General features: G+C 44.2%; 1 protein-coding gene across 1 annotated transcript in view; it reads right to left on the reverse strand.

The window, feature by feature from the left end:
* EIF2A (eukaryotic translation initiation factor 2A) overlaps positions 1–27,456 on the reverse strand; it is a 161,887-nt gene that overhangs the window by 72,822 nt on the left and 61,609 nt on the right. The window contains exon 5 of the mRNA XM_069213360.1: positions 15,608–15,707. Within this exon, the coding sequence (XP_069069461.1) occupies positions 15,608–15,707 (100 nt within the window). The remainder of the gene's footprint in view (positions 1–15,607; positions 15,708–27,456) is intronic.

Raw genomic sequence — 27,456 nt, forward strand, 5'->3', positions numbered from 1 at the left:
ACAGGAGCCATGGCCTCCAAAGCCTTTGCGACAGGAGCCAGACTGGAAGACATCATGGCTGCAGCTGACTGGTCAAACGATTCCACTTTTAAGGTTTTCTATCACAAACCCATTGTGGATGTAGTGTCGGAAGTAGTAAATAGACTTTGAACTAGCATAATCCGAAGCCTCCGGTCATGACATAGAATGAATTTTTTTTCTAGCTGTCGCGTCAAGAATTTTAGATTCTATTAAGGACACGGAGGCGAGGATTATCCCACCCAATATGTACATTTTATGTCATTAATGTGGTAAATGCTTAATTGTCATTTTATGTCATTAATGTGGTAATGCTTAATTGTCATAATTTAAAAACGTGAATTAAGTACCCTCCAATGGTATACCCGATATTAGTTGATTGTTTTGTCTCACTCAGGAACATCCAACACGACTTCATGAAAACCTACAACGAATCATCGTTAATGCGGTCATCCTCCAGCGTCTTGAGTTTGTTACAGGGACCTGGAAAGAGTTCTGCAAGTTAACGCATGTTTGAACTGTTTTCGCAAAGAAAGAGGAAGGACTATAGAGTTCATGCTATTTATGGACAGTATCGAGCCATGATTGGTGGGCTAAGGCTCATGGGATTTGTAGTTTGAAATTATTGTTTTTATTGGCTGCTGTGTTTGTCAGTAAAGTTAAGAGAAGCATAATCCTCGCCTCCGTGTCCTTAATAGAATCTAAAATTCTTGACGCGACAGCTAGAATTTTTTTTTATTCTCCCTGTGAGGAATTCTCCACCACGGAGAACTCTGTACAGATGGAATGCGTTCTTAGCGAAGAAATAATGTCGTTACCTAAGGACTTCACATAGAACCTGCCCGAGACAAAGCTTTCAATGAGGATTCCTTGAGTTTGTGACTTCCAAAGAGTGGGAAATCTACACATGGGCGTAAATGCATCCGAGAGTAGATTTACCACTTCCTTGTATACGGAGCTCCTTGTTTTAAAAAAGCAAATACAATTGCATGTTTAGAGATACAAAACTGGTAACTACTGCGAAATCCTGGTAGAGTTTAATTTCGTTAATTTAAGTAAGGTTTCCACTGGATAATTGAGGCATTCGACCACTGTATAGTGTTTCCCGGGGTATGCTTTGTGTTTTTCCGTTTGGCTTGTCTGTTTACAACAGATATCGATTAACAAAGATCTGCGCGCACTTGCTAAATCGATTTACAGGAGATTGTGCTTGCCAAGGACGCTCTAATGAAATACTTTTTTGAGGTCTTCGGAGAACATTTGAAATAGCGGTCCATCAGTTACAAAACGTTGCCTAGAATCTGCAAACTGCGGTAATAACAGTGCTTCTTCACTATCACAGATGCATCAATTCGCACACTCATTTCCTGAAACTGGCATCAAACATCATGACTGACTGAACGGAAGTGGTGACTGAGCAGACACGCAACAGCAGTCATCACATCTCACATTCAGTTCTGGTGTTGCGAATGAGACGCGTGCACCACGCACAGAAACCTGACCCGTGTTAGATGCAAGAGGGCCTTCAGCACGTGCTCTGCAAGGGTTCATTCGCCCACCATGTTATAGAAGTAGCAGCCTATTACGAACATAAGAAGAGGCCTTTTGTCTGGGCCCAGGAGCATTCGTTCGTTGCTGAGCTACCAAGTTTACTTACCACTGGTGCCCCAGGACCTTGCCCAGCACTACACTACTGTTGCACCAAGTAGTTACTACGCTGGCAAACTGGACTCTTCGATTGGTAGTTACCTCGGGCATTCAAGCCTTGCTCCATGACGAGGCAGATGTTTTGGAATTGAGTCCGACATGATAATAACTAATAATAAACTCAACGTCCAATCAGAACCATCTATTTAATAAAATGATTATCTACGAAACAAAGCAAAAGATTCCAACGCGTTCTAGAGCCTCAACGCGACCCCAGACCTTTTCACAGTATTCAAGAGGCACGCACTGCAATCCAAATACTGTAAGTGTATGAACTGTGTTATCATATGCAGAAGACAAGGTTGGCAGTCGGCTTCACCACTACCTCTCATTTCTTTTAGGTTTGCATTCTTGCACAATGGACAAAGTCAACAGACAAAAAGCACAAAGGTATTAAATTCTGCCTTTTGACCTGGTTTCACGGTGGCTTTGAATGCAAGGAGATGCAATTCAGCTAAAAATCTCCAAACCTTTCCAGAGACCCAAAATGTTTTAAACGCCAAAAAATTCACTACTCAGAAGCGGACTATAGTTCTAATCCACAAACGATGCTTGTGCTAAGGGGCCAAAGTCAATGCCCCGGGGCCTAGATAATCTTGGCTAATGGGCATACAGTGATTGTGAGATGTTGAGGACAATTTAGGCTTCATTAGGCACTCATTGGTTCTGAAAAGAAACTGGGATTTACAGTCAGGGCACTCCTATAACCTTAAACCACGATAACTCTGGAAAAGTAAGGCATCTGCATTTTTACGAAATGACTCCAGAATAAGGGTGGCTTTCCAAGGCAAATTAAATACTATCAGAAGACCTAAGTTAACGCTAAAAACTTGTGTACCTAGAACTAGAAAAAGGATGATAAAGGTTCATATCATGTAAGTGGAAAGGGGGTCAAAGGCCAATCCAGGCTCTCCGCTCAGAGCAACTCTTCTATGGTCCAAGGACACCTTTGATACGCAGATGATGCAGAAGTCCTGTGCCGAACACGACCAGCAGGCTGCATGCTTTTGTGACGCTAAGACAAGTTGAGTCACTCGGCATCCTGACTCGGGGGCGGAAGGCTGGTCCGAACCACACCTCCCAGGGACACCGGAGGGAGGAGGCCCCGTACGACGATCTGTCATGCCGAAGGTGCATAAAGTCAGACTCGCGCTTCCACTGTGCGAATCACTCTGCATCCTGACTCTGGGGCAGAAGGCTGGTCCGAACCACACCTCCCAGGGACACCGGAGAGAGGAGACCGCCTACGACGATCTGTCATGCCCAAGGCACATAAATTCAGACTTGCGCTTCCACTGCGTGCATCACTCTGCATCCTGACTCGGGGGCAGAAGGCTGGTCCGAACCACACCGCCCAGGGACACCGGAGGGAGGAGGCCACCTAAGACGTTCTGTCGCGCCCAAGGCACATTAAATTAAGATTTGTGCTTCCGCTGCACACATTTCTCTGCATCCTGATTCGGGGGCGAAAGGCTGGTCCGAACCACACCTCTCAGGGACACCGGAGGGAGGAAGCTGCCTACGACGATGCTCAGTTGCGCCCAAGGCGCATAAATTAAGACTCTGGCTTCCGCTGCACGGAACACACCTGGGCAAAGACAGGGCCAAGAGCGGGCCCGTCTGCGCCCATCTGCGGCTGACCAAGGCTGGGCCTGCCCTCTTGGTTCTGTGTTTTTATATTTCTATTTTTTTTAAATCCTTTGTATGTTCTTGATGATAGTCCCAGTCCCCTATCTGGAAGTTACAAATAACCCATAATAAGCATGGGTGATAAAGTAGGGATGTTTCTGGCCCCGGTTGACTAAGCGTACTGGAAGTCTGCCCCCCTCAGCTAGAAACCGTTTATTGAAGGAGGCGATAACACACATCCCCAATTATGGGCAAACGGAAGGTGGGAGGACAGAAGGCAGATACAGAACCCTGTCGTACCACAATTGATTATTTTCTAGTATGAGCAGTGGGAGTCATTTCCAAGGAAATTGACCTAGTAGAAAGGCGTTTATCTTTGGGGGTAGCCGGATTGGGGGAAGAATTAGAGGCATCACTTATACCCCCAGAATAAGTACCCGATATTCACCATATTATTGAACCAGCGATTATGAGGACTAGTGATAATCAGATAGAGCCTAGGTCCTCATTTAGTGCAAACTCTACACCAGTCAACCAGTCACCTATTGTAAAAAGGAAGAAACAGTGCAGAAGGGGGGCTGATAGCAATCTGGGCTCTATTATGCCTGGAAATACTGGACCTACAGCCAGAATGATTTTATATCTGTCCTCGATGACCTGCTAAGGCCAATTAATGATAAACCTGAGAGGGAGGTGGGGAAAATACTTGCTCTCTCTACCTATGGTGCCCTCCGACTCCCAAATTACTGTTGCACAGAATATTACACATAATGAGTCAGGCCCCACAGTTATATCACGGGGCACAGAACCAATAGATGGAGTAGGCATAGTATCTAGCTCTGAATATACGGCCCCTACACAAGGGCAATTAAGGGAGGCCCACAAAGTAGATCAACCAAGTAGGTGGCATACAATATCTAACAAGAGACCGCAGGGGCTTATTTCAGATAGCTTACGACCTACTCTAAGTAATAAAGCATCCGATTGGCCCCATTCTTGTAACACTCTGAACCCGCAGAAACCCAAGTCTGTCCAGCCACACTTGAGGGAAGATCTTCCTACTGTTAATTTACTGCCAGAGTGTAGCCCCTACGTTACCATCATGGCTAATGTCCCTCCTTTACGGCCTGATCAGAGTGAATCCCAGGGGGCCTTGAATGATAAGGCCATGCACTGGCTAGACCAAAATAATTTACTTTAAATAGATAATGCCCATCAGATAATCTTAACAGTAGGCTGGGTGGGACCATTAGTAAAAGATCGTGGGGGTGATTGCATAATTATCAACTTTAGAAGTCCCTGTCTCGTGAGGGACATTTTGTCTAGGACTTCTTTACACCTCTAAGGTAGTAACACTCCAGTATTGCTCCCATTTGGTGCATTTTAGAGACACTTGCAACCTGTGCAGCCAGGGTTCTCCTCGGTACATCTAGGCATTGAACATACTGACAATCTACACTACACCTCCTGTTACTAATAAGCAATAAATATCAGGCATTGAGTTCACTGGCAGATAATGACTGACTACTTTACAAGGCCTATATAGACAGCCAGACAACAAGGTCCTGTATTGTGGGAACTGTAAAACGAATGATGGTCACAAGTCCAAACAAAGCACCTATACGCCCACAGGGCACAGATGGTATGGACTCTGTGGCCATTATTAACAACTGTGATGGGGTATTGACTGAAGTAGCCCAAAAGCCAGTCACTCCAAGAGAGGTAGGGACTGGGGCTAATGTGTTTACAGATAATAATAATGGGCGCCACTATTTTGCAACATGGAATGTTCAAGGCATACGTGATAAAATTGAGACAGAAGAATGGGGCAAGGTATTAGTAAATTGGATGTGGACTGCATCCAAGAAACATGGTGTGTTTCCTCTAGTCTATATGCACGGACTCACCTCACACTTCCCGCCAGCTACACCATCACAATCTGGGAGGGCTAGGGGGGTGGGGGGGGCTCCTGGTGCTCATCCCCAATAAACTTCATGTGTTGGTTAAAATACTTTTGGGGAGTTCCCCTATTTCCAATTGTTGTGGCTTAAGTATAGGAGTATGGCTGATGTGGTCCTAATCAGTTATTACAATAATGTTTTTGACTCTACCCGTTGCAGAGTTGTTCACACCCTGGACCAAAGTTTATACATATTTTTACATGCTAATTACTCTAATCCCATCATTTTGTGGGCTGGGGACTTTAATATGCAGCCTTGTTCCCAGCCTCTATCTCAAACTTGTGGGCTTACTATGACCATTTTCCCCATATTGATTACGGTGAGGCCCTTAATTTGACGTTGTCCACATTTGACTTGACACTAATGGAATGTAAACTTTGTGGTAATGGTGAGATAATACCAACCTACCCTACAGAGGTGCCAATTCATCATCTGTTATAGATCATATCATATTGGGTCTTCATATGCACAAAATGATTGTGATACATCCTACACAGGCCTGACTCAACTTAGTGATCATGATCCGATTATTCTTCCAACTGTTTCTGGCGGCCAAAGGATGTGTTCTACACTATCCCTAATCAGGCTGAGGTAAAAAAAAAAAACAAATGCGGTGAGACGGAAATGGGAAGATATCGAACCAGTAGACTTTCAGCGGAATGTTATACGAGGGTGCCCACAGGAAATTGGCTATTGTCTACAAGAGGATATCAAAGCCCCATGGCTGATTAGCTGTTTTAGTATAATTATTGCATATATTCAGGGCTTTCTGACACATTATCCACAACATAGGCAGTCTAAGAATAATAAAGGGTTGTTCAACCATGCCTGCACTAAAGCTAGGGGGAATCTCAAATTAGCCCTTCAGACATTACCTAGAGATCCGGTGGTAATTAAATCACTATGAGTGGAATATAGGAAGGTTCAGGAGCACAGGAAGAAAGAATTGAGGGAAGAGGTATGGTCAAAACTAGCCCTGGCGATGGAAACAAACAATGTTAAATTGTTTTGGGAAACAATAAATGCCCCTTTTATGTCTGAATGGGTGCCCCCAGGTTTGGGATCTAGTGTAGCCTGTGCAGCATGGGTGGACCACTATTCAGATGTTTTTAAGCAAAGGACTGGGGCAGCTGATCTAACTAGGCAATTAGAGTTGGGGCCTCCCAATTTCTTACAGATTACAAGGGATGAGGTCTACTCTGCTGTCCTAGTTAGTGCTGAGTGCAAGCCTCCAGGACCTGATGGGGTACCAGTGGACATCTTTAAACATAACAGTATTTTTTGGGTGCCAATCTTGACTAGAATGTTTAATATGGCCATATCTGGGGATATCCTGGTGTCTTGGTTCACCTCCATTATCATACCTATTTACAAAAAAGGAGACAAGGCTGAGCCTAAAAATTATGACGCAATATGAATGCTAAACTCACCTTTGAAAACATTAAGTAGTGTTATTTTGGCAAGATTAAGTGACTGGGCTCTGGACAGTAACATTCTGTCTCCTGTTCAGTTTGGCTTTAGAAAAGGATTAGGCACTATCAAGCAATGTGTTAATCTAGACCTGATAATAGGGAAGTACGCCAAGGCAAAAAAGGTGCACTATACCTTTGTTTTGCAGATCTCAGTAGTGCCTTTGACTTAGTGGAATATGCCCTTTTATGGCCTACATTATTATTAGATATGGGTGTCCCAAGGTGTATCATCAATTTCTTGGCCCTTTTATATAGAGATCAAACATGTAAAGTTCGCTTTGGCCAAATGGGAGAATGTACCATCCCTTTTAAGATAGGAAGAGGTATCCGACAAGGTTGCGTCCTTGCACAGTTCCTGTTCTCCCTATTTATCAATGGGGTAGGTAAACACTTACAGGGAATACAGGCTGATCCCCAGTACGTGGCAGGATGCCCTGTGCCTGCATTACTTTACGCAGATGATGTCCTGATTTCCAGGACACCAGTGGGGCTCCAGAAACTCATGTGCGGTTTCAAGCAGTTTATGACATCTGGAGCATGATAATTAATGAATCTAAAACATTTACTATGGCATGTGGCCAGAAAGTAAAGAGATATAGGAGTTTCTATATTCAGAATACAGAGATTAGTACTATTAATTGTTTTACTCACCTGGGTATATTGTTCTCAAGCAATGGGTGGTGGGAATAGCTTATCTGTTCGGGTAGGAACAAGTTAAGAAGAAACTCTGGTGCTATTTTTCGATATGCCAGTAAACTAGGGAGCCGACCAACAGACACTATGCTGAATATTTATAGGGCTAGAGTTGTTTCCACAATAGCATATGGTGCAGGAGTGTTAGGATATATAAAAAAGTACCCCCTTACAACTAGAGGAGAATTGTTTCCTAAAACGCCTTTCATGCTTACCCACCTCAGCTTCCAACTGGATTACACATCAGGAGGTGGGTTTACAATACCTGGAAGATGTGCTCAAGGTGAGACCCTTGCTTCTACGGCACAGGATATGGTCTAAGGTAGTTGCTGCCTTCACTAAGGAACTCATTTTAGACTGTATGAAATTGGACAATGCCCTGTGTATACCATGGCTTGCTTTTATTGATTCTACTTTTAAATCTGTTTTTAATTTATCTATAAATTCAAATCGAGAATGTGCTGACATTATCCAAAAAATGTATTAAGGACACTTGTGCAATATAAGGCGGATGATAGAAAGACCATCAAATCCACTAAAACCACTGTTGGTACATACATGTCCTATTCACTGGAAACAAGTGGTTATCTCTCTGAAGTTACTAACATGCAGCACCGGTTTGTCCTAATTAGATTAAGACTGGGTATCGTGCACCACCTAGTAACATTTCCCAAAAATCAGGTATTGCCCGCATGAGCTAGTTAAATTCCCCTGTGACCGGGTTAGCAAACAGAGCACTTTGCATTTTGTCTTATTTTGTAAGTTCTATGAACATCTTAAAATCTTTTATCGCAAACCGCTTTTTAATGAACTCAATATAAGAACACACCTGGTGGCAATGGAATTCCTGTTAACCCTAAATAGCCCATGTTCAGTGTCATAGGGTGGCACTTTACATTATAAAAGCCATACAAGTTAGGAAAAGCCTTGTTTGCATTCCAGAAGAACCAGTATAAAAGAAACCTTCTCTTATCTTTTCTTTTTTTATTTCTTTTTTTTTTTTTTAACTATGTATTTGGTGTTAGAATGATGATTTATATATATTTATGTGCTTTTATGGCCTACTGTTTTTTTAGTATTTGCCAAATAAAGATTATGAATTGAACTGAGTCACTTGATTATTGATCATGAACTGATTCAGTTGATCCTTGCTAAAACTCACAGGACCAAAATCTCCTCTGCAGGACAGCACAGCTATCTTCTCAGAAGGACCCTTCCAATCGCCTTGGCTTGATCGAAGGCTCTGAGGTTGGGAGGAATAACAGCAACATGGACTGTCCTGGTCCAAGTTAGTCAACCAAGCTGCCGCTGTAGAGTTTCTATCAAAGTACAGGAGAATACAATTAACTTACCATTTAAGGGATAGTTCATATTTAGTTCAGGAAGCACTAAGAGTAAGCCAAAGCTTATCCAAACAAACTCTGCCATGTTCAAAATCTATTACTTTGCACATCTTCCAGGACTTCCCCCACAAAGGAGAGGAGGACAATCACCAACTGCTCAAACAAATATAGATTTCTAGGGAGCAGTGTAAACTTCCTGAGTGGTGTCTCTAAGAATTCCTACTCCTAACAAAGGAAGAAAATAGAGGCCTCAAAGCACTGTATTGGTGATATGGCAAATCAAAACTCCCAGTGCGCAGACCTGCCAAAGTACTACATATGTTTGAATAGTACTTTGGTCTCTAGCACCGCACATGCGTAGAAATACGGGTATGCTGCGCTCACGATAGGGCTTGCAAAGGGAGGCTACTTGGGAACTCTTAAGTTAACAAGCCAGCACGGAGTTTCTGCCTTAGCCTGTGCTGCAGTCATTACATTGTTGGGGAGAACACAACCTACTGCAGATGTATACCCAGCCAGATATCACATCACAACTCACCACATACGTGCACTGGAGCGAGAACCACCCCAGTTATGGGGTGGTGAACCAATGGTGCTTGAAAAATGGCCAGCAGGTGCATTTTACATAGGCCCAACTAAAAGGCATGTGACCTCATTATAATTTCAGCTGCTAACTACCATTGATCGACCCACAGTTGTGTGAAGAGGCTGTAGACACCCTCTAACAGGAGTGGCGGTACTTTAGATCACCTCTAGTCAAGCAGTATTCTGCTGTTCTTATGGAGCAACACCCCTCGAGAAAGAACCAGAGGATCTGTCAGAAATCAAACAGCAGGGTGACTGTGCAAGAATATTCATTCTTAAAGCAACGTGGTCTGCAGTAACTTCTAGGGCCTTGCTCACCCAAGTTTTCCCTTGGTGTACATAAAGCAGAAGTTAAGCTTGTAAATTTCAAATCCTGATTCTCAGAATAAATTATGAAAATTACAGAACTACCATTCACTTAAGCTCAATGTCCACCTCTTTAGAACAAAAGTAGTGCACCACCACCAATAATATAGAATGTCCAATTCTTTGATTTATAGTTCTGCAAACCTTCTTTTTATTCTTTTTTTCTTTCCTCTCTCTTATCCAATAATACATGAATTCACAACAGCAACAGCCAATGAGTTTGGTCCTTTCACATAGAACTTCTTCAGGGCTAAACAACTGGCCTCAAATTTGATTAATTTAATCGTTGCCGGATTTCATGCATATCGATATCGCTGTATTGCTTAAACTGTGGAGGAACAAGAGATTCTTGAGTTGAAGGTACGAATGACTTAAGATCAACAATTAAATTAATCAAATTTGAGGCCAATTGTTTAGCCCTGAAGAAGTCCTATGTGAAAGGACGAAACGCGTTGACTGTTGCTGTTGTGAATTCATGTATTACTGGTTAAGAGAGAGGAAAGGAAAAAAAAGAATAAAAAGAAGATTTGCACAACTATAAATCAAAGAATTGGACATTCTATATTATTGGTGGTGGTGCACTACCTTTGTTCTAAATTGTATTCTTCCTTTAGTTTTAATGGAGTACAACTTGGCAGCAGGTGTTGGTTTGAGCGCACACACGGAGGACAGATTAATAATTCTCTTTATATTTCAGGACGTTTGGTCAGGTGCGTTGATCTGTATCCTGCTGCTCTTCAGTTGATGAACACTCAATGTCCACCTCCTTTCTACCAACAACAGAACAGCTTTACAATCTTTAGGGATACCTAATATCTTTCAGCTAGATCTCACTCGGACCACTACAGTTAAAAATTCTGGGCTTTATGTTAAAAGCGGCGGCGTCTATAAAATCTCAAATTTATGCAGTCACTTAAAGGTGTTTCACAGCATTAACAGAATTATACATCCCTTTAGTATTCTTGAAAAATGGACCTTAGTGATTGGTTCGGCTGTCAACTTCTTTTGAGCTACCATAATACTAGCACTCTGGACTTTCCACAATTATACTCAAATTCCAGAGGGTACAGAATGTTGCACTTCATATAATTGTTCTTCTAAGCAGGAGAACATATTTTTGAGTCTCACAGAGCAATGCAGTGGCACCAGATTCAGGACTGCATAACATTGCAGATTTTATAAATGTCCTTTAAATGCCTAAACCAATGCCTATTTTACCAAGGTAAGTCAATGCCCGTTACCTACATTGTAGTCATCAGGTCAGACTTTTGGTGGCAAAATACAAAGCTCATCTGTGCGGGCCTCTATTGCCCGTTTCAGCCCTAGAATGAACTACCATCTTATGTTAAACATTTCTCTACCTTGAAAGACTTCAAGAAGAGCTGAAATGCTATCGCTTTTTTAAAATAGATGTTAAAACTCCCATAAAAACACATTTGGGGTGGTTGGTGCTTTGTAAGTGCTGTTATTTACTCACTAACCTACTCAGTGGATATTTTCACAAGACCAAGGGCATGATTTAGAGTTTGGCGGACAGGTGACTGATACAAACATGACAGATATCCTGTCCGCAGCATTACGATCTCCGTAGTCTATTGTGGGATAGTAATACAGCAGATGGAATATCCGTCACGTTTGTGATGGAGTAGCCCCCTCCGCCAAACTCTAAATCAGGGCCTAAATCTGTGTAAAGGACGTGAAAAGGAGAGGAAAGCGGTGTTACACTAACAGTTTCTGCAAGCTCCAGGAAGCACACTAAGCTGGTACCTGTGCGGGTAGACCATATCTTTGAAGCAACCATAAAACTACACTTGCAAAAAGCAAGAGTGTACATCCAATGCCAGTTAGCAAAGCAAACAATGTTATTTAGCTGAATGTGTTAGGGGGGATATTTTACCACAAGGACCACTGTTTCCTTGTGGAAAATGTGGGTTGGACTGAAATATAGAAACTGCAAATGCCTGGACATCTTTGAATGTTGTAGATTTTGTAGAGTAATGTTATGAAATTCAGTAACTTCCACCCAAACACTATTACCACACCCTACCCCATCCAAAAACATTAATTCTAGGACAAATTTACAAACCTAGATTTTTTTGGTGAATGAGTCCCTTATTCCAAAAATAGTCTGAATCTATAAATGACTGGGAGCCATGCACCACCCTGCTCTGGCACTGTAAACAGTAAATCACCAAAGGTAAGGTGGCTGTGAAGTACCTTTATAAGTCAGTGTTATTAGTACAAATTGAAAGAAAGTCCCCTCTTTCGGGCATGGTTACCCCCACTTTTTGCCTGAGGTCAGTGTGCTTACACTGTTTTCACTGGGACCCTGCTAACCAGGACCCCAGTGATTGTGCTCTCTCTCCTTTAAATGTAGGTACTTTGGAACTTCTTACACCCCACAATTGGCATATTTGTGTACCGCTGTAAGTCCCTAGTTTATGGTACCTAGGTACCCAGGGCTCTGGTACACCAGGGACCCCCGCCACTCCCCACATGGGCTGCACCATGTATTATGCCACCCCTATGGGAGGCCATACAAACTGTGTCTGCAGGCCTGCCACTTGCAGCCTTTCACTGCTGGTCACTACACTAGATCACTGTAAGTCACCCCTATGGTAGGCCCTTCCAGCCCAAAGGGCAGGGTGCAGTTTCCTGTGTTTGGGGGCACCCCTGCATAAGCACAGGCGCCCCTACAAACTCCCATATCCTGGACTTCATAAGTGCGGGGAAGCCATTTTAGCTATGTACTGGCCACAGGACACTCAATACCTGTGGTCGAGCTACATAATGGTAACTCCAAATCTATGCATGTTAGGTATCAAACACGTCAGAATCATACCCCAATTAAGATGTCAGTATTGGTCGCATGATTCCATCCAGTCTGGGGATCCTTAGAGGACTCCCCAGGACTCCTCCTACCAGTCTTTCAGGGTTTGCGGGAAGCCCATGCTGCTGCAGCCCCTCATACAGGATTCTGCCCTACTGCTGCTTGACCATCTCAAGCAGGGGAAGGCAGAACAAAGGATTTCCTGTGGGAGAGGTGATGCAACCTCCTCTCCCTTGGAAATAGGTGTTACTGAGCTGGGGAGGGATAGCCTCCCCACGCCACCAGACTGCTTTGAAGGACACATTTGGTGCCCTCCTTGCATAATTCGGTTTGGCCCAGTCCAGGGACCCCGGTCGCCGCTCTGGCACGAAACTAAACAAAAGAAAGAAGAGTGACCACGATCCTGTTTATCATCACCCCAGGGATGGTGCCCAGAGCTCCTGTAAGTGGCCACTTGATTCTCCCGTCTTGGAAACAAGATGGGCAGAGGTGCCTGGGAGCACCTGATTGGTCAGGTTAGGCAGCTGACGTCTGTGACACCCCCTGATAGGTGGTCACCTCAGAGAGTGATCAGGCCCCCCTTTTGGGCTATTTAGGGACTCCCATGCGGGTGGGTCCCCAGATTCGCTGTGCAAGACTCCACCAGAACCTCTCTGCAAAGACATCTGCTCCTGGTCACCGGAACGGCCATGGCCTTCACAGGAACCAAACAAGACTGCAGCGCCTGAGACGATCTCTCCTTGGAACATTGTTTCCGTGGCTCCTGTCAGCAACCTGCAACATTTCCACGGCTGTGCATCCTCTGGGGTCGGCAAGACTTCAGAATCTCATTGGGATTGAAGGAGTCACTCCACTGCATCTGCAGGCACCCAAGGTAACAACGTCCGGCTGCTGGGATCTGCTGGGATCTGCTGTCCTCTGGACCTGCAAAGATTCTCCAACACAGGTCCTGGTTCAGAGCCGTCCTCTCGGTCCTCTCTGCCCTCTGTCCAACTTGGGAGACAGTGAGTCCTTGCCTCTTCCTCCAAGACAGAAGTCCTGTGCACCGTGACTGCTTCAGCAACCAATGCTTGTTGACTCCTTCTCCAAGGGATCCTCAGACTCCAGGTAGCCCCGGCCCCCAGAACTCTACCTTTGCAAGGACAGTCTCCTCTCTGCTGCTCCAGCGATATGGGACTCCTCTTCTAATGTGCTGACTGGGTCTCACTGCGACCTAATGTGCCTGCTGCCAGGGGGTTGCTTGTGGGGGCTCTGACTGCTTCTGCTGGCTCTAGTGTCTTCTCTGGGTCAGCTCAGACTCCCCTGCAAGGGTCGAGTCCCAAGAGCCTTGCTGGTCCTCTTCAGCTCTGCAAATCTCTAACAGTTCCAGTTGCATTTGCTTGTTCTTGTTGATGGTCCTCCTGACCACTGACCCATCTGAAATCCAGCAAACAACAAGAACCAGCTCCTAGGTGGCTTAAGGGACTCCTGTGCTGCTCCCCCACAGCTGGACTTCATCCATCATGGACGACCCAGATCTTCACCCACAGAAGGTTGGACACTGCCTCCTGCCCCACAGGGACACTCCTACTTGGACTGAACTCTGCCCCCTTCTTGTGCAGGTCTTCTACATCCAGAATCCACCACTGGGTTCCATTGGGCTGGTCCTGCTTTTGCAATGTTCGCTTTACCAGTCCCCTTGTTAGCCTATGGGACAACCAGGTAACTTACCGCCCCTCTCCTGGTCGTTGGGGACTTTCTATATACTTACCTCTTGGGGTACCACTCTCTCCCAGCCCTTGGCTAACTACTCCATATCCTCTGGTGGGGGGACCCAATCTTGCAATCCACTTTTTTAGTACATGGTTTGCCCCCGCCCCCATAGGGCCCTTGCTATTTTATGCTATTTCCCAATCCCTACCTGTGTATATTTTGTGTGTACCTACCTCCAGAGGGGGGTTTACCTACAGTCATCTAATTAAGTGTTCCTGTGATAAAATACCTTTATTTTTGCAACATGGTGTGGTTCCTTCCATGTGTGATAAGTTACTGTGAGACTACTGCGGTTTTGCAAGTGCTTCACACTCCTCCTGGATAAGTCTTGGCTGCTCACCACAGCTACCACTAGAGAGCCCTGGCTATCTAGACACTGTAACACTATCTAATAAGGATTGCCTGGACCCAGTATAAGGTGTAACAACAGAGGTGTCCACCACACAGTAGGCCAGCATCCTACAGCAAATCCCCGGTTCACTTGTTACTAAGATTCTTGTATTGAAAGGGGTGGCAGGAAGAAAGTCCAATCTTTTGGAAGAGGAAGCCTCATTCATGCAATGTGTCATGCTCCATCATAGGCAACCTTTTCCCACCCTGCTCGGACAATACCGGGCGGACTCAACCTCCTAGTGGACTCAATGAAGGGAGTTCTTACATGAGGCATTTTCCTGGACAATACTGCGGGATTCAAATAAAATTAAATAAAAGTACCTACAGGTGACCAGGTTTTCATCTTTCATGACAATAATAGCAATTTGGCATGTCAGTTATACGTCTGAAGGCAAGTTTATAAAGACAAGTTATATCTGCTGCTAGTATATTGATGGAAATCTCAAAGTTTACTAGTGTGTGACTACAGAAGACATCGTCCCTCCCCAGACTGGATGGTGGGTATCCCCTTAGTGAGGGTAAGAAACAGGGCCATTTTGAAAAATGTGCATGTTCGTTTGCCACTATTTTCACGTTTTTATATATATTTAAATACACTTTTCACCTTTTCCACAATTTTATCTGCATGAAAATAGTTAAACAACGTGGAAGTAAAGAAGCATAAACATCCCAAAACCTGTACATGTGAACAACAAAGTAGATAAAAGTGCCTGAATGACAATATAGCAAATAAACTTCAGGTTAAACTTTAGGCAAATACCCTAGCATTGAAAAGGTTAAGGACATGTTGAGTATACTCAGATTGAACCCAGCCAGCGTTTACAAAGGTGTTTCCGTGGGTATGTATTCTATATTTACCAGCCTTGCATTTTCTTCTGGATGAAAGACCTTAAACATTTTCCAGTTTTGAGATCGTACAGTTGTAGGTTAGGTGGTCCAGGTGCTCCATCTTTACCTGCTGCAATAAAAAAGTGATATAAGACATTTCCTGATCACTATTGATTCTCACTTTCCTTACACACCAGTGGAAAGAAGGGTAATTTCATTGTTCATATATCACACTAATTACCCACCTCCAAAAAAAAAGGCCGCACATACAATCCTTCTAATGCACATATGCTGGTGCAGTTGCGTATACCAAGGGTAAGAAGCGCAGAGAGAAAATATTTGCAAGCATGAAGACTCTGAACACACGGGATGATCTTGTAAATATCATTAAACATATAAATGTTTTGAATAAAACAAGAAAAGAGTGTGTGTGCCAAAACAAAACGTCTACAATGAACCTGCAGAACGCTGTCAATTCATGAGTTATAATCAGGTAATGATTCCCACAGATGTCAATATAGGATTTCACCCATCAAGTATAGCTTAACCCATTGTTAACATGTAGTTTACAAACTGAAGAACTAAAGTGATTCTGGGCGCTGAGGTTAGATTGTTTACATTGTACTTAGAATGGGACAAAAAAATTACAAACATGCCTACACAGAGGGTGCAGGAAAAGCGAGAATGATGAACAAGAGAGAATAAGAAATAATAGACACAGGGGCATCAAGGTCCTAGTAATCTCTGTTCTCAGATAACTGAATTCACTGTTCCCGAGTCTCAATGCTAGTCAAGCAAGTGGCACAACTGCCAGTCTCCTTTCTTTTACAATAGAAAATTAGGCCAATTAATCAAGGAACCAGAATGTCAAATCAAATTCCCAGGACATATACATCAATAAAGGTATGGTTTATGGGGATCTACTGCATATAACAGCTTTTCATTCACATATAGGGAAATTCTGTTGTTATATGTCCACTTAACTATCCAACGGATCCAGTCTGACTCAATTCACCAAAACTTCTAGGGATATCACAAACAACATTAGGGAGACTGAACACCGCTCTCTGGTCCCCTTACTCAGTTTGAATTGGTCATAGATGTCCTTTTAACCCTCATAGTATCCAATAGTTCAAGGTATAGAAAGGTTATTTATGTGCTACAGTTTGTCCCAAAACCCATCTTCTCAAAGACAGTAAAGAGAAAGCTTTACCTTGTAGGGTCAAAAGATTGCTCAACATTTAGGGTTGGGATGACTAAAGGCACATTTGCTAGCCAAGCCCAGTCCATGCAGGTGTGTAAGCTCCACAGTTTCAGGGATATAGCCAGACTAATCTAGAAATCAAAGGTAATCATAAATACCAAGAAACCTTTTTTGCAACACAATGGCCAGAATCCGGTTGATAATGGGCAACAGGAGGAGTCATTCTGTGATCTACCCCTGTTGTGGATCAGGTTTATAGTGGCAATTCTCAGGACTTCGGCCAAAGTAAGTCAGTTTGCAAAGGGGGTAGCTGCCAGACAGTATCTCTCCAGCTTGCTTTGAGTTTAACAGATACCCAAACAAATGAGTTCTCTTTTTAAGGCCTAATGTTGGGATGGAAAAATCCTCTGAAGGATGAAGATTTGTACCCCTGCCCGAGTGCCCAACTGTATTGTTGTCTGGATCCCTAATGCTGATTATTTGTCATAGAGGAACACAGATCATCTGTGTGCACCATGACACAGGCCTGTCACATGGATTGCAGTCTTGTCGGACCAGGAGGAGTGCCCAAAGAGCTACCCTCATATTGCTGGAATGCTACTGCCTTCACCAGGAGTTAAACAGCACAAGCGTAGTGGTGGCAGCATACCATGTAGTGATCAGTAGTAGTGAACAGGTCCTTTTTACCCTGTGTCACTAGAGCGAGGACCATAGACTCACTCATCTTGTTCAAAGTTTTAACTCACACTTGGCCTATATCTGGTTGATGTGGAAGTGCATGATGAAGACGTGCTGAATGCATGTGAGCAATCTAGACATACACTACACAGAGGGTGCAGTGTGGAACAATGTGCACATGGCAAATGTGTATGTGCTGGCAGTGTGTCTTTAAAGTAACACACAGGTGCAGTACAGAGAGTGCGGGTGCTGCATGTGGGAATGGCTGATGATAGCATGGTACATGGGCACAACAGTACTAGACAATGGAGTGTGCTGTGAATGTACACTGATTGCAGAAGTGCTTGCACTGGTCCACTGTGGGAAGCCCAGGCCCGCCTGGTGAAAACATGAGTATAAGAATCCCTCCAGAGAGTTGTATATTGCTGCATTTATGTAAGCACTGGATAAGGGGGAGCCAGGCTCTCCCTGTACATTCCACAGGGCTCTTTGATTCAATGACAGATCGCAAGGAAGGGGCCATGGCACTTCTCAGGAAGAGGGAGATGGTTCTGAAAAGAGAATCATAAAGGGTCGGGCTGAGGGCCCGGTACTAACCTTTGATGCACACATCACTGTGGCTAACATCCATGTGTGAACTCAGGTCACTTTCATGAATCGTATTGTGGGTTACGAAGCTTCAGAGTCCTGCCTGCTGTGACATATGTCTTTTCAGAAGGAAGGATGAAGGGGAGAAATGCCAATTTCAAAGAAGTAGAACACCAACATAAAAATTCAAAAGGTCCAGAACCTAATCACATTTGATATCTCAAGGAGAATTATAAGTAGGGAAGTCTGAGATCCCCAACTTGGTCATCTGCAAAGCATCCAGCTGGGATGAAGGAGGAGGTGAAGCTCTGCAAGACTTCTGCCTGTTACCAGGACTATGGGCACAGCCTGCTAGTCTCCCTGCTGGATGAAGGGAAATCAACCAGGGAAACCAAGACCACCTGCCTCAAAGTCTGGAGCACCAGTACCTGCCTTTTTTGCCAAGATTGGTGTGCCCAAGAGGGAGAGAAGCGTGTTGGATAGTGCGAGATCCAGAGGGGAGCCCAGACGTGTGAGGCACCGAAGTGCGATGTGAGGAGCAGTGCTCCATCAATCGAACCATCACACGTGTTCAGCGGTGTGCAAATGGCAACCCGTAAGCCAGGAGGCCTGGGAAATGTGGTGAATCGACCGGGCCGTAGCCCAACTGTGGAAAAGTTGCCAAATCCACATATGCCTGGAAAGGCTGGGGCCTTGAGGCCAGCGTGACCTGATAAGTGAGGTTTGTCAGAATGAGCCCGTATGCCCAGAGGGGGCGCTTGGAGCACTGAGGCCACCAGCCCAGGTCCGTGCCCGTGACCCTAAAGAGCTGCTACGCCCAAGATATGAGGAGTTTCTTGTCTGAGGATGCCCAAGGACAGAGAAGACATCGGTGGAGCCCGCTGGAGCATGGAGACATCCCAAAGTAAAGAGAAACGGCTTACTGCGTATGGCTGGAGCAAAAGTAACTCTGAGCATCAGGGCACTGGTGAGTGCAGCTCAGGCAAGAGAGTCAGCTTCTGCCAGGAGCTGCTATGGGAACATGTGAAGTCCAACTTTGGCAATCTAGGGCACTGCTGCACTGCACCGCTGCCAGGTTCGGTACCCCCAGAGCGGGTAAGCTGAGAACTGGGCTTACTGGGCCCCAGGGGATATACCACCTTTGGCTTCTGCAAATCTACTTGACTCTAAGTGACTACACCTTACTGACTGAGCCCCTGAAAAGGATACCCTGTAAACAGGGCCTAGTAGTTTACATTCCCTGGATGCTGTCACATCTGAATGGGGAATAGCAGCACAACTGTCACAGGGACGTTAGTAGCTGAGGGACTGGCCTGACAACTACTACTCTGCCTACTTCAAGACAGAACTGTGTTATAGCTTTTTGAACGTCATTTACCTTAGCATGTGTAGAATTGTAATAAAAATACTTATTTTCTACAAAATAAATATTTTACTGGGCATTGATTTATTTTTATATGCTGCTGCACGTTAAGTTACGAGTTTTTGTTCACTGATCTGTATCTACACTTTCCGTGAGGGAGCCCTGACTGCTCGAGCGATGCTACCTAACTGAGAGTTACTTTTTTGTGATATATAGAAACAAAAACACAGACTTAAAATCACTGAATTAGATTTCTATAACTATTAAAAATAGCTGTTTCATCATTTTTCTATCTAGTCCCTATTGCTGAGATATTGTGCAGGTATTAATACTGCATCCCATTTTTTTCTTCATATGGAACCGGCAGCCTTCCTAAAGTGAAAATAGCTTTCAGGTGCTAGTTGCTGTAAATACAGGTTAACATTAAACTTTTACAAGTCTTACTTTTAAATACCTTGCACCATGCCGTTTGGGCAATAAGGCTTGACTTGCAAATATTTATAAGAAGGTTTAGGCCTGCTAAAAGTGGTTACTTTCACAGGCTGAATATGCAGTTAAAACCTGCACTGCTGCCTACTGGTAGCAGGCCGGCAGTCATGTTTACACTGGATGGCACAGAGAGTGCCACAGTCCAACTTGTGACATTTAACTTACAGGCTCTGGGAACACCTTGGTACAATTTAGTAGGGATTTATAATTAAATTAAATATGCCAATCAGGTGTATGCCAATTTCATCATGTTTAATGGGGAGCAAAGCACTTTATCACTGGTTAGACGTGATATAGTGCACAGAGTTCTACGTTCAACAAAAAAAAGTCAAGGCAAAAAGCTGAAGTAATACCATCTAAAAGATGATCATTTCCAACAAATTCCATTGCTTACATTTTGCAAATTGGATTCTGCCTGCTACTTTATGCAACAATTTAGTGACAAAGAGTAGCTTTGTATACCTGTTGCATACCAGATGGATTGTAATTGGTCAGCTACCAACACATATAAAGCTAAAACAGGCTTGTTACGCGTTACATCTGAATAATATTGCCTCTCAATAACAGTAAATAGTCCAACCTGAATCCTTTTTTTTTTCTTCATGAAGACACACTTATCAGAAAGGCACATTCAAATGGATGCATGTACAATTTGCAAAAACCTAGTGGTAAGCAAAGCTAAACAAGAGGAGGTGTGATTTTTTCACGCTCTGATACCTTTGCACTCTATTTCTGTGGCCCAAAATAGATTTTCTGCCCCTCCTAGACGTATTCACCCAAACTGCCACCCCTGTCAAGGGAAGCAGAAACCCCACTAGACACCGGAGATTTCAAAATGGCACCAAAACAATCAAAGGGATGGGACAGCTTACTCTGGCATGGAGTTAAACCCTTGTCCCAATGGTGTCAAGAGTGTCTTTCTGCTCCCCTCTGGGCAGATAGGAGGCTTTCCCAGATTGGGAAGGTTTCCCCAAAGAGAAGGGTGTAGAACATCCACCTGACACCATGGAGTTTACCTTTGGGGCAAAAGAAATTGGAGCAGGTGATGCACTTTGGCATTGCCCACACCCCACCCTAAAAGGAACAAACCAGTGTTTTTCCTCTCCAGGGGCAGACTGGAAGCTTGCCCCCAATTTACCCCTGGGGTGGCATAAAGCCTGCTGCATGAAAGGAATATATACTTTGTCATAAAATAATGGGGTGGGTCTTGTCCATCCTAACATTAGGCCCTACCCTCACTCTTAAAACCTCAACGTCTTTTTTCTCCCCTGTGGACTACAGCATCCTAACCCAAAGGCAGGCAAGACAACATTTGGTGTTGTTTTTAACTTATGAGCCAGCAGAGTGTGGCTAATTCCCAATATCGTCCCACTTGCAATGGATGCACTTTTTGGGCTTGGGTAGACTGCCATCTTGAAAAATCTACTAGACCCACACAGTTCTGTAAACTAGACATCCAAAGGAGTCCAGGGTGGTGTGCTTCACATGCACCCCACATCGCTTTCCTACAAACAATGCCCTGCAAACGTCAAAGTTTGATTAAAAAAAAAGAAGAAAAAAAAAGACATTTTCCTCATTTCTGAGAACAACTACTGGTATCTGTGGTGAGCCACAAATTCCCTACTACACAGCATTTTTATCAGCACAAGAGGGGTAACCCTGGGTGGAACACATTTTGTTAATTCCTATGCATTCCTTCTGAAATGTAAGGAAAATGTGACTTCAGCAATGGGACCCACACAAGGCATACCAACCTGGATGTCCTAGTTGTCTAGTTTTCAAAAAAGTGCAGGTATGATATGTTTTGCAAAATGTGGCCAAAGCTAGGGCCCACAATCCACAACCACATACATTGGCAAAAAAGGTCGTTTGGAAAGAAAAAATATGATGTATTGTTGTTGCGTTTCCAGTCGCAGGCACTAGGCCTACCTGACACAAGTGAGGTACCATTTTTATCTGATCACGTAGGGGAATGCTCAGTAATAGGAAGTTTCCATCACAGAAATGTTGAGGAAAATGTGTTTTTTTAGTCAAAGTTTGAGGTTTCCCAGGGATAATGGGTAAACCTTGTGAGAGCCACACAAGTAATCTCATCCTGGATTCCGCCATGTGTCTAGTTTGTAAAAAAGTGCAGCTTTGCTAGGTTTCCCTAGATGCCACCTGAGTTAGGGCACAAAATCCACAGCTACCCACTCTGCAAAGTTGTGAGTGGGAAAATGTGATGTATCCATGTTGCTTTTTGGTCCATTTCTTGTTGCGGGTATTAATCCTACAGACACAAGTGAGGTACACATTTTAATCGGGAGACTTGGGGGAATGCTGGATGGTAGGAAGTTTGTGACTCCTGCAGAGCCCAGAACTTTTCATCACAGAAATGTGAGGAAAGGATTATGTTACTTAGCCTGTAAGCATCTGTCCATGGCATGTAGTGCTGTAGATTCACATGGTGTGCATACTCCTGCCATATAGTGTTGGGTCCGGATGTGTGCAAGATGTTTTTATTCTCGAGTCACGAGGTAAATGACCCCTCTTTTCAGTGCTAATGCTCATGGGCATCAACTCAACTGTTAGATTGTTTTTCAGCATTTGGGTAATAATGGAGTGTAAGTCCATGAGTATGAAAGGAAGATACTGCAACGGCCACAAGTCTCCGGGGAGGAGGGCATGCGCATGTGAATCTACAGCACTACATGCCACAAACAGATGCTTACAGGGTAAGTAACCTAATCCATTCAAAGGCATGTGTAGCTGTAGACACACATTCTGTAAATAGACTATAAAGCAGTGCCCTCCAGAAAGTGGTGGCTAACCTGTGGGTGTTGCAGTTGTTGGAAAAAGGGTATGTAGCACTGTCTGCCCTACATTTGCCTATTGGTGTGCGTATTACCAATAGCTGAAATTTGTAAAGCAGCTACATGATCACCACCACACACTAAACATTGCTGTGTGGATGTATTAATCCACACAGCAATGTTTAGTGTGTGGTGGTGATCATGTAGCTGCTTTACAAATTTCAGCTATTGGTATATTGCCCAGGAAAGCCATAGATGCTATCTTATGAGTAGAGTGTGCTCTTGGAGATGTGCGCAAAGGTATTTTAGCTTTAGCGTAATATGTCTGAATGCATTTAATTATCCATCTTGAAATGCCATATTTAGCTCTGGGCTTCCCGTGTGAGGGGGCAAAAAAACAAGTTGCTTGGTTTTACAAAACTCTTTAGTCTTCTCAATATATTACATTAAAGCTCTTTTTACATTTAGTTTATGAAGGGCTGGTAATTCTACTGACTGGTTTAGGTGGAAAGGAGAGACTACCTTTGGAAGGAATTTTGGGTTAGTTCGAAGGACTACCCTGTCTCTATGTAACTGGAAGAAAGGCTTTTCCAAGGTTAATGCCTGGATCTCACTGACCCGTCTAAGTGAAGTGATGCTTACTGAAAAAAAGCAACCTTCCAAGATAGAAATTGTAAAAGCAATTACACAGTGGTTCAAATGGTGGACCCATAAGCCTGGTATGTACAATGTTGAGATTCCCAGCAGGGGCAATAATTCTTTTAAGTCCTTCCATGAATGCCTTAATAACTGGTACTTTGAACAATGATAAAATGCAGACTGTTTTGCAAGTGAGCATCAACTGCAGCCAAATGCAGGCGTATTGAAGTATACATTAGACCAGAGGTCTTCAAATGAACAGATAGCAGACAATGTTTTGAACAGTTGCATGAAACGGGTCAATGTTTTTACCATGGCAGTAGAAAACAAATCTTTTCCATTTAGCAGTGTAACACACTCTGGTTGTGGGTTTACCAGCTTCTTTGTGAATGGTCAAACATTCTGGTGGGAGATTGAGGTAACCACCTCAGGAGCCAAATCGCAAGGTTGAGGCCCTTTGGATTTGGGTGCTTGACTTCTTCATGGTTCAGAGTGAGAAGATCCGAGTTGAAGAGAAGCTTCTCGTGATGCACCACAGAAAGTTTGAGTAGCGTGGTGAACCATGTTGAGCCCAAGTGGGAACTATTAGAACGAAGGTGAGAGACATTTTCCTGAATTTCTGAAACAAAAACTGAAGAAGAGGGAGAGGTGGAAAAAGGTAGGCATATATCTCTGACCAGTTCATCCATAGTGCACTGCCCATGGACAGTGGGTGTGGGAGACTAGAGGTGAAGTCTGGGTATTTTCTGTTGTCTGCGGTTGTGAACAGACCTATCTTTGGAAACGTCCTACCTGTGGAAGTATGGGAGGAGGACTTGGGGTGGAGTTGCCACTCATGGACTTGTTGCTGCATCCTGCTGAGGAGGTCGGCAAAGTCAATGCCCGTCCTTGGGAGGTGTTCTGCTAATAGGTGAATGCTGTGATGTATTGCCGGGCGCCAAATCATCTGAGATAAGCGTGATAATTGTAGAGAGTGTGTCACCAACTATTTTTGTAAATAGAACATGTCTGTTGTGTTGTCAGTCCGGACCAAGACAACTTTTCCTTTCAGGTGGACTAGAAAAGCTTTCAGTGCTAGGTTAACTGCCTGAAGCTCCCTGTACTTTATGTGAATGGTCTGAGGTTTGGTGTCACAGAGACCCTAAACTGTGAGATTCCTTAAGTGTGCACCCTATCCTGTGAGTGATGTGTCCACTGGGAGAATGATCTGGGGAACAGGGTTGAGAAACATCCACCCTTTTGATGTTTTGTGTGTTTCTCCACTGCAGAGTGATGTGCGCAGCTGTCTACCAACACAAGAACTTGTAACTAACCCTGTTACTGTGATCATTGACTCACTAGAAATTCCTGCATCAGTCCCATACGCAATCTTGCATGTGGCAATATTGCAATACAAGATGCCATCATGCCTAAAAGTCTCTTAAGTGTTTGGACTGGTATGTATCAATTGGGATGAATTGTTGAAGCAGCATTGTCATGCCGTGAACCCTGGCTGCACTGGGATAGGCTATTACTCCTAGTATGTGTTGAGAATAGCCCCTAAATAATGCTCTGTGAAGGTGTGACTTTTGTGTGTTGATCGTAGACCCCAGTTGCTTGAGAAATTGTAGAGTAGATTGAGTACGTTGCAGACACAACTGACTCATATCGGCTTTGATGAGCCAGTCATACAGGCATGGGAAGATATGAATACTCTGTCTGCGTAGACATGCTGCAACTACCTCTAGACATTTGGTAACTACACGTGGAGTGGTAGTGACTCCAAATAGAAACGCTTTGAACTGGTAATGTGTTCCAGCCATCACAAACCTGAGGTATTTGTGGTGTGCTGGATGTGTTGGGATGTGAAACTAAGTGCCCTTTAAGTCTAGTGGAGACATAAAGTTGTCCGGTTGTATTAGGGGAAATCACATTCTGTAGAGTTACCCTGTGCATGTGCTCTGAAAAGATATAACAGTTTAATGTCCTCAGGTCTAATATTGGACAGAGTGAACCATCTTTTTTGGGAATGATGAAGTATAGTGAGTATACTCCTGAACCTTGCTGTTGAAGAAGAACAGGCTCTATGGCTCCTTTGAGTAAGGCAGCCTGTAATTCCTATTTGAGCAAGGTTAGATGTTCTGTGGAAAGCTTGTGTTTGAGAGGCGGGATGTTTGGAGGTGTTTTGATGAGCTCCAGATAATAACTATGTTGGATAATCGCCAACACCCACTGATCTGTTGTAATGGTTTGCCAAGTGTAGAAGAAATGTTGTAGTCTTTCCCTGACAGGTCTCAAATGATCAGGGAGAATGAGGACAGAGTCAGTGAGGTGGAGGGTGTAGCGCGAGAGGAATCACCCTTTCCACGACCCTTGGAATTATTTCCTCTATATGACCCTCTGTAATATTCACTTAAAGTGGAGGTCTCATGCTGTTGTCTGTAGGATGCTGTAGAGGCATCTGACGGTGTGCTCTTGCTGCCCTGCTCATATGTGGAATGCAAAAAGGATCCATGAGGAGCTGGGATTTGTAATGCCCCCAGGGATTTTGCAACCTCTGTGTCCCGTTTTCATCTTCTCTAATATTTGGTCCACCTGGGGACCAGAAATATGTTGCTGATCAAAACTGGCATTCAGGAGTGTCTGTTGTTCCTATGGCTTAAAGCCAGATATGCGTAGCCAAACATGACTGTGCAGTAGTATGATGGTATTGATACCGCTGGCAGCTGTGTCCGCTGAGTTCCATCCGACTGAATTATTTGACATGAGTCTGCCCTCCTGAACAATTTGATGACCTATTTCTTGTACTCCATAGGAAGATGTTGGAAGAGTTCCTCAATTTCATCCCAAAGGGCCCTTTTGTACCTTGCCAAGAACCCTTGGGTGTTAGCAAATCGCTAATGGTTGGCCGTTTGTGCTGCAACTCTCTATCCTAACACATCAATGAGTTTAGACTCCATTTGTGGGGGGGCATCTGCTTTTGTCTGCGAATTGGCTCTCTTGCAGGCATTAGACACTACCAGTGAGTCCAGGGGTAACTTGACCCTTGATGTAAGGTGGGTCTGAGTGTGCAGCTTTGTACTTTTTAGCACCCCTCAGTGTATTAACTCGTGCCCTCACCAGATCTTTAAAAGTCTTGTCCGCATGGTGGAGAGTCCCCGTCAACATGGGCAGATATTAACAAGCCCTAGTGGTACTTGAGAGTTTCTCGAAAAGAAAACCATTCTCAAATGGGTCTTTGGACAAAGGGGCATGATGACAAGCAGCTTCCTTAGCAAGAGTTCTTAGAAGTATGTTGCTTCATCTGGGGGTGAAGGTTTTGCTGGGTAGAAGTCTGGGTCAGTATCTCCTGGAGTCAATGTTGCAAGTGTCCCATGGATCTGTGGGCTGCTGATCTAGATAATCACTCCCTCCCTGATCCCCAGGGTAAGACTGTGGAGAGCCCTGTGGAGTGATGGCCCCTACATCACTAAGTGAGTGATGTGGTGAATGTGGTGGTGGTGGTGGTCAGGGAGGTGGTGGAGGAGAAGCAGGCAAAAGTGGTTGTATAGGACTGATGGCAATGTCCTTCTTTTTTGGAAGTGCAGGAAGATCAATGGTGTCCCCAAACGAAAGCTAACACTTGGATGAAGTAGGCACTGACTGCACTACCTTTGCCAAAATCTGACCCGCAGAAGGCTAAATGAGGATCTTCTTCTGTTTCAGCCTTTGCTGAGGTGATGAGCTAGTCGGAGCTGAAGTGGCGGAAGACGGGGTTCTTGGAGCTGATGAGGCAGCTGGTCGGCTCTGCATCAATATTGGTCAGCTCGATGCGGCAGCGGGAGGTTTAGGCTTAGCTTTCAGTGCCAAGCCCGTGGGCGGGGCATCCTTAGCAAGAGTTCAGTGCCTACCATGGCCTGTCAGAAGTGGTGGTCAAGAAGCCATAGTTTCGGTCGGAACAGAATGTCTTTTGGTTGGTTGGAAAAGGGCATGGGTAATCACTGCGTGCTGTCCTGAAGGAAGCTTTTGCATTGGAATACCTAACTCTATTTCAGGATCGGATTCAGAGTCCGGAATGGAAAAGGCCTTTTCCTCTGCTGCCCAGACCTTGTGCAGTTCTTCCTCCTGTTTGACATTGTGCTGACAGGAGATGTCGGGTGTCTCTTCC

The sequence above is a fragment of the Pleurodeles waltl genome, chromosome 11, assembly GCF_031143425.1.
Source record: "Pleurodeles waltl isolate 20211129_DDA chromosome 11, aPleWal1.hap1.20221129, whole genome shotgun sequence".
Lineage (NCBI taxonomy): Eukaryota > Metazoa > Chordata > Amphibia > Caudata > Salamandridae > Pleurodeles > Pleurodeles waltl.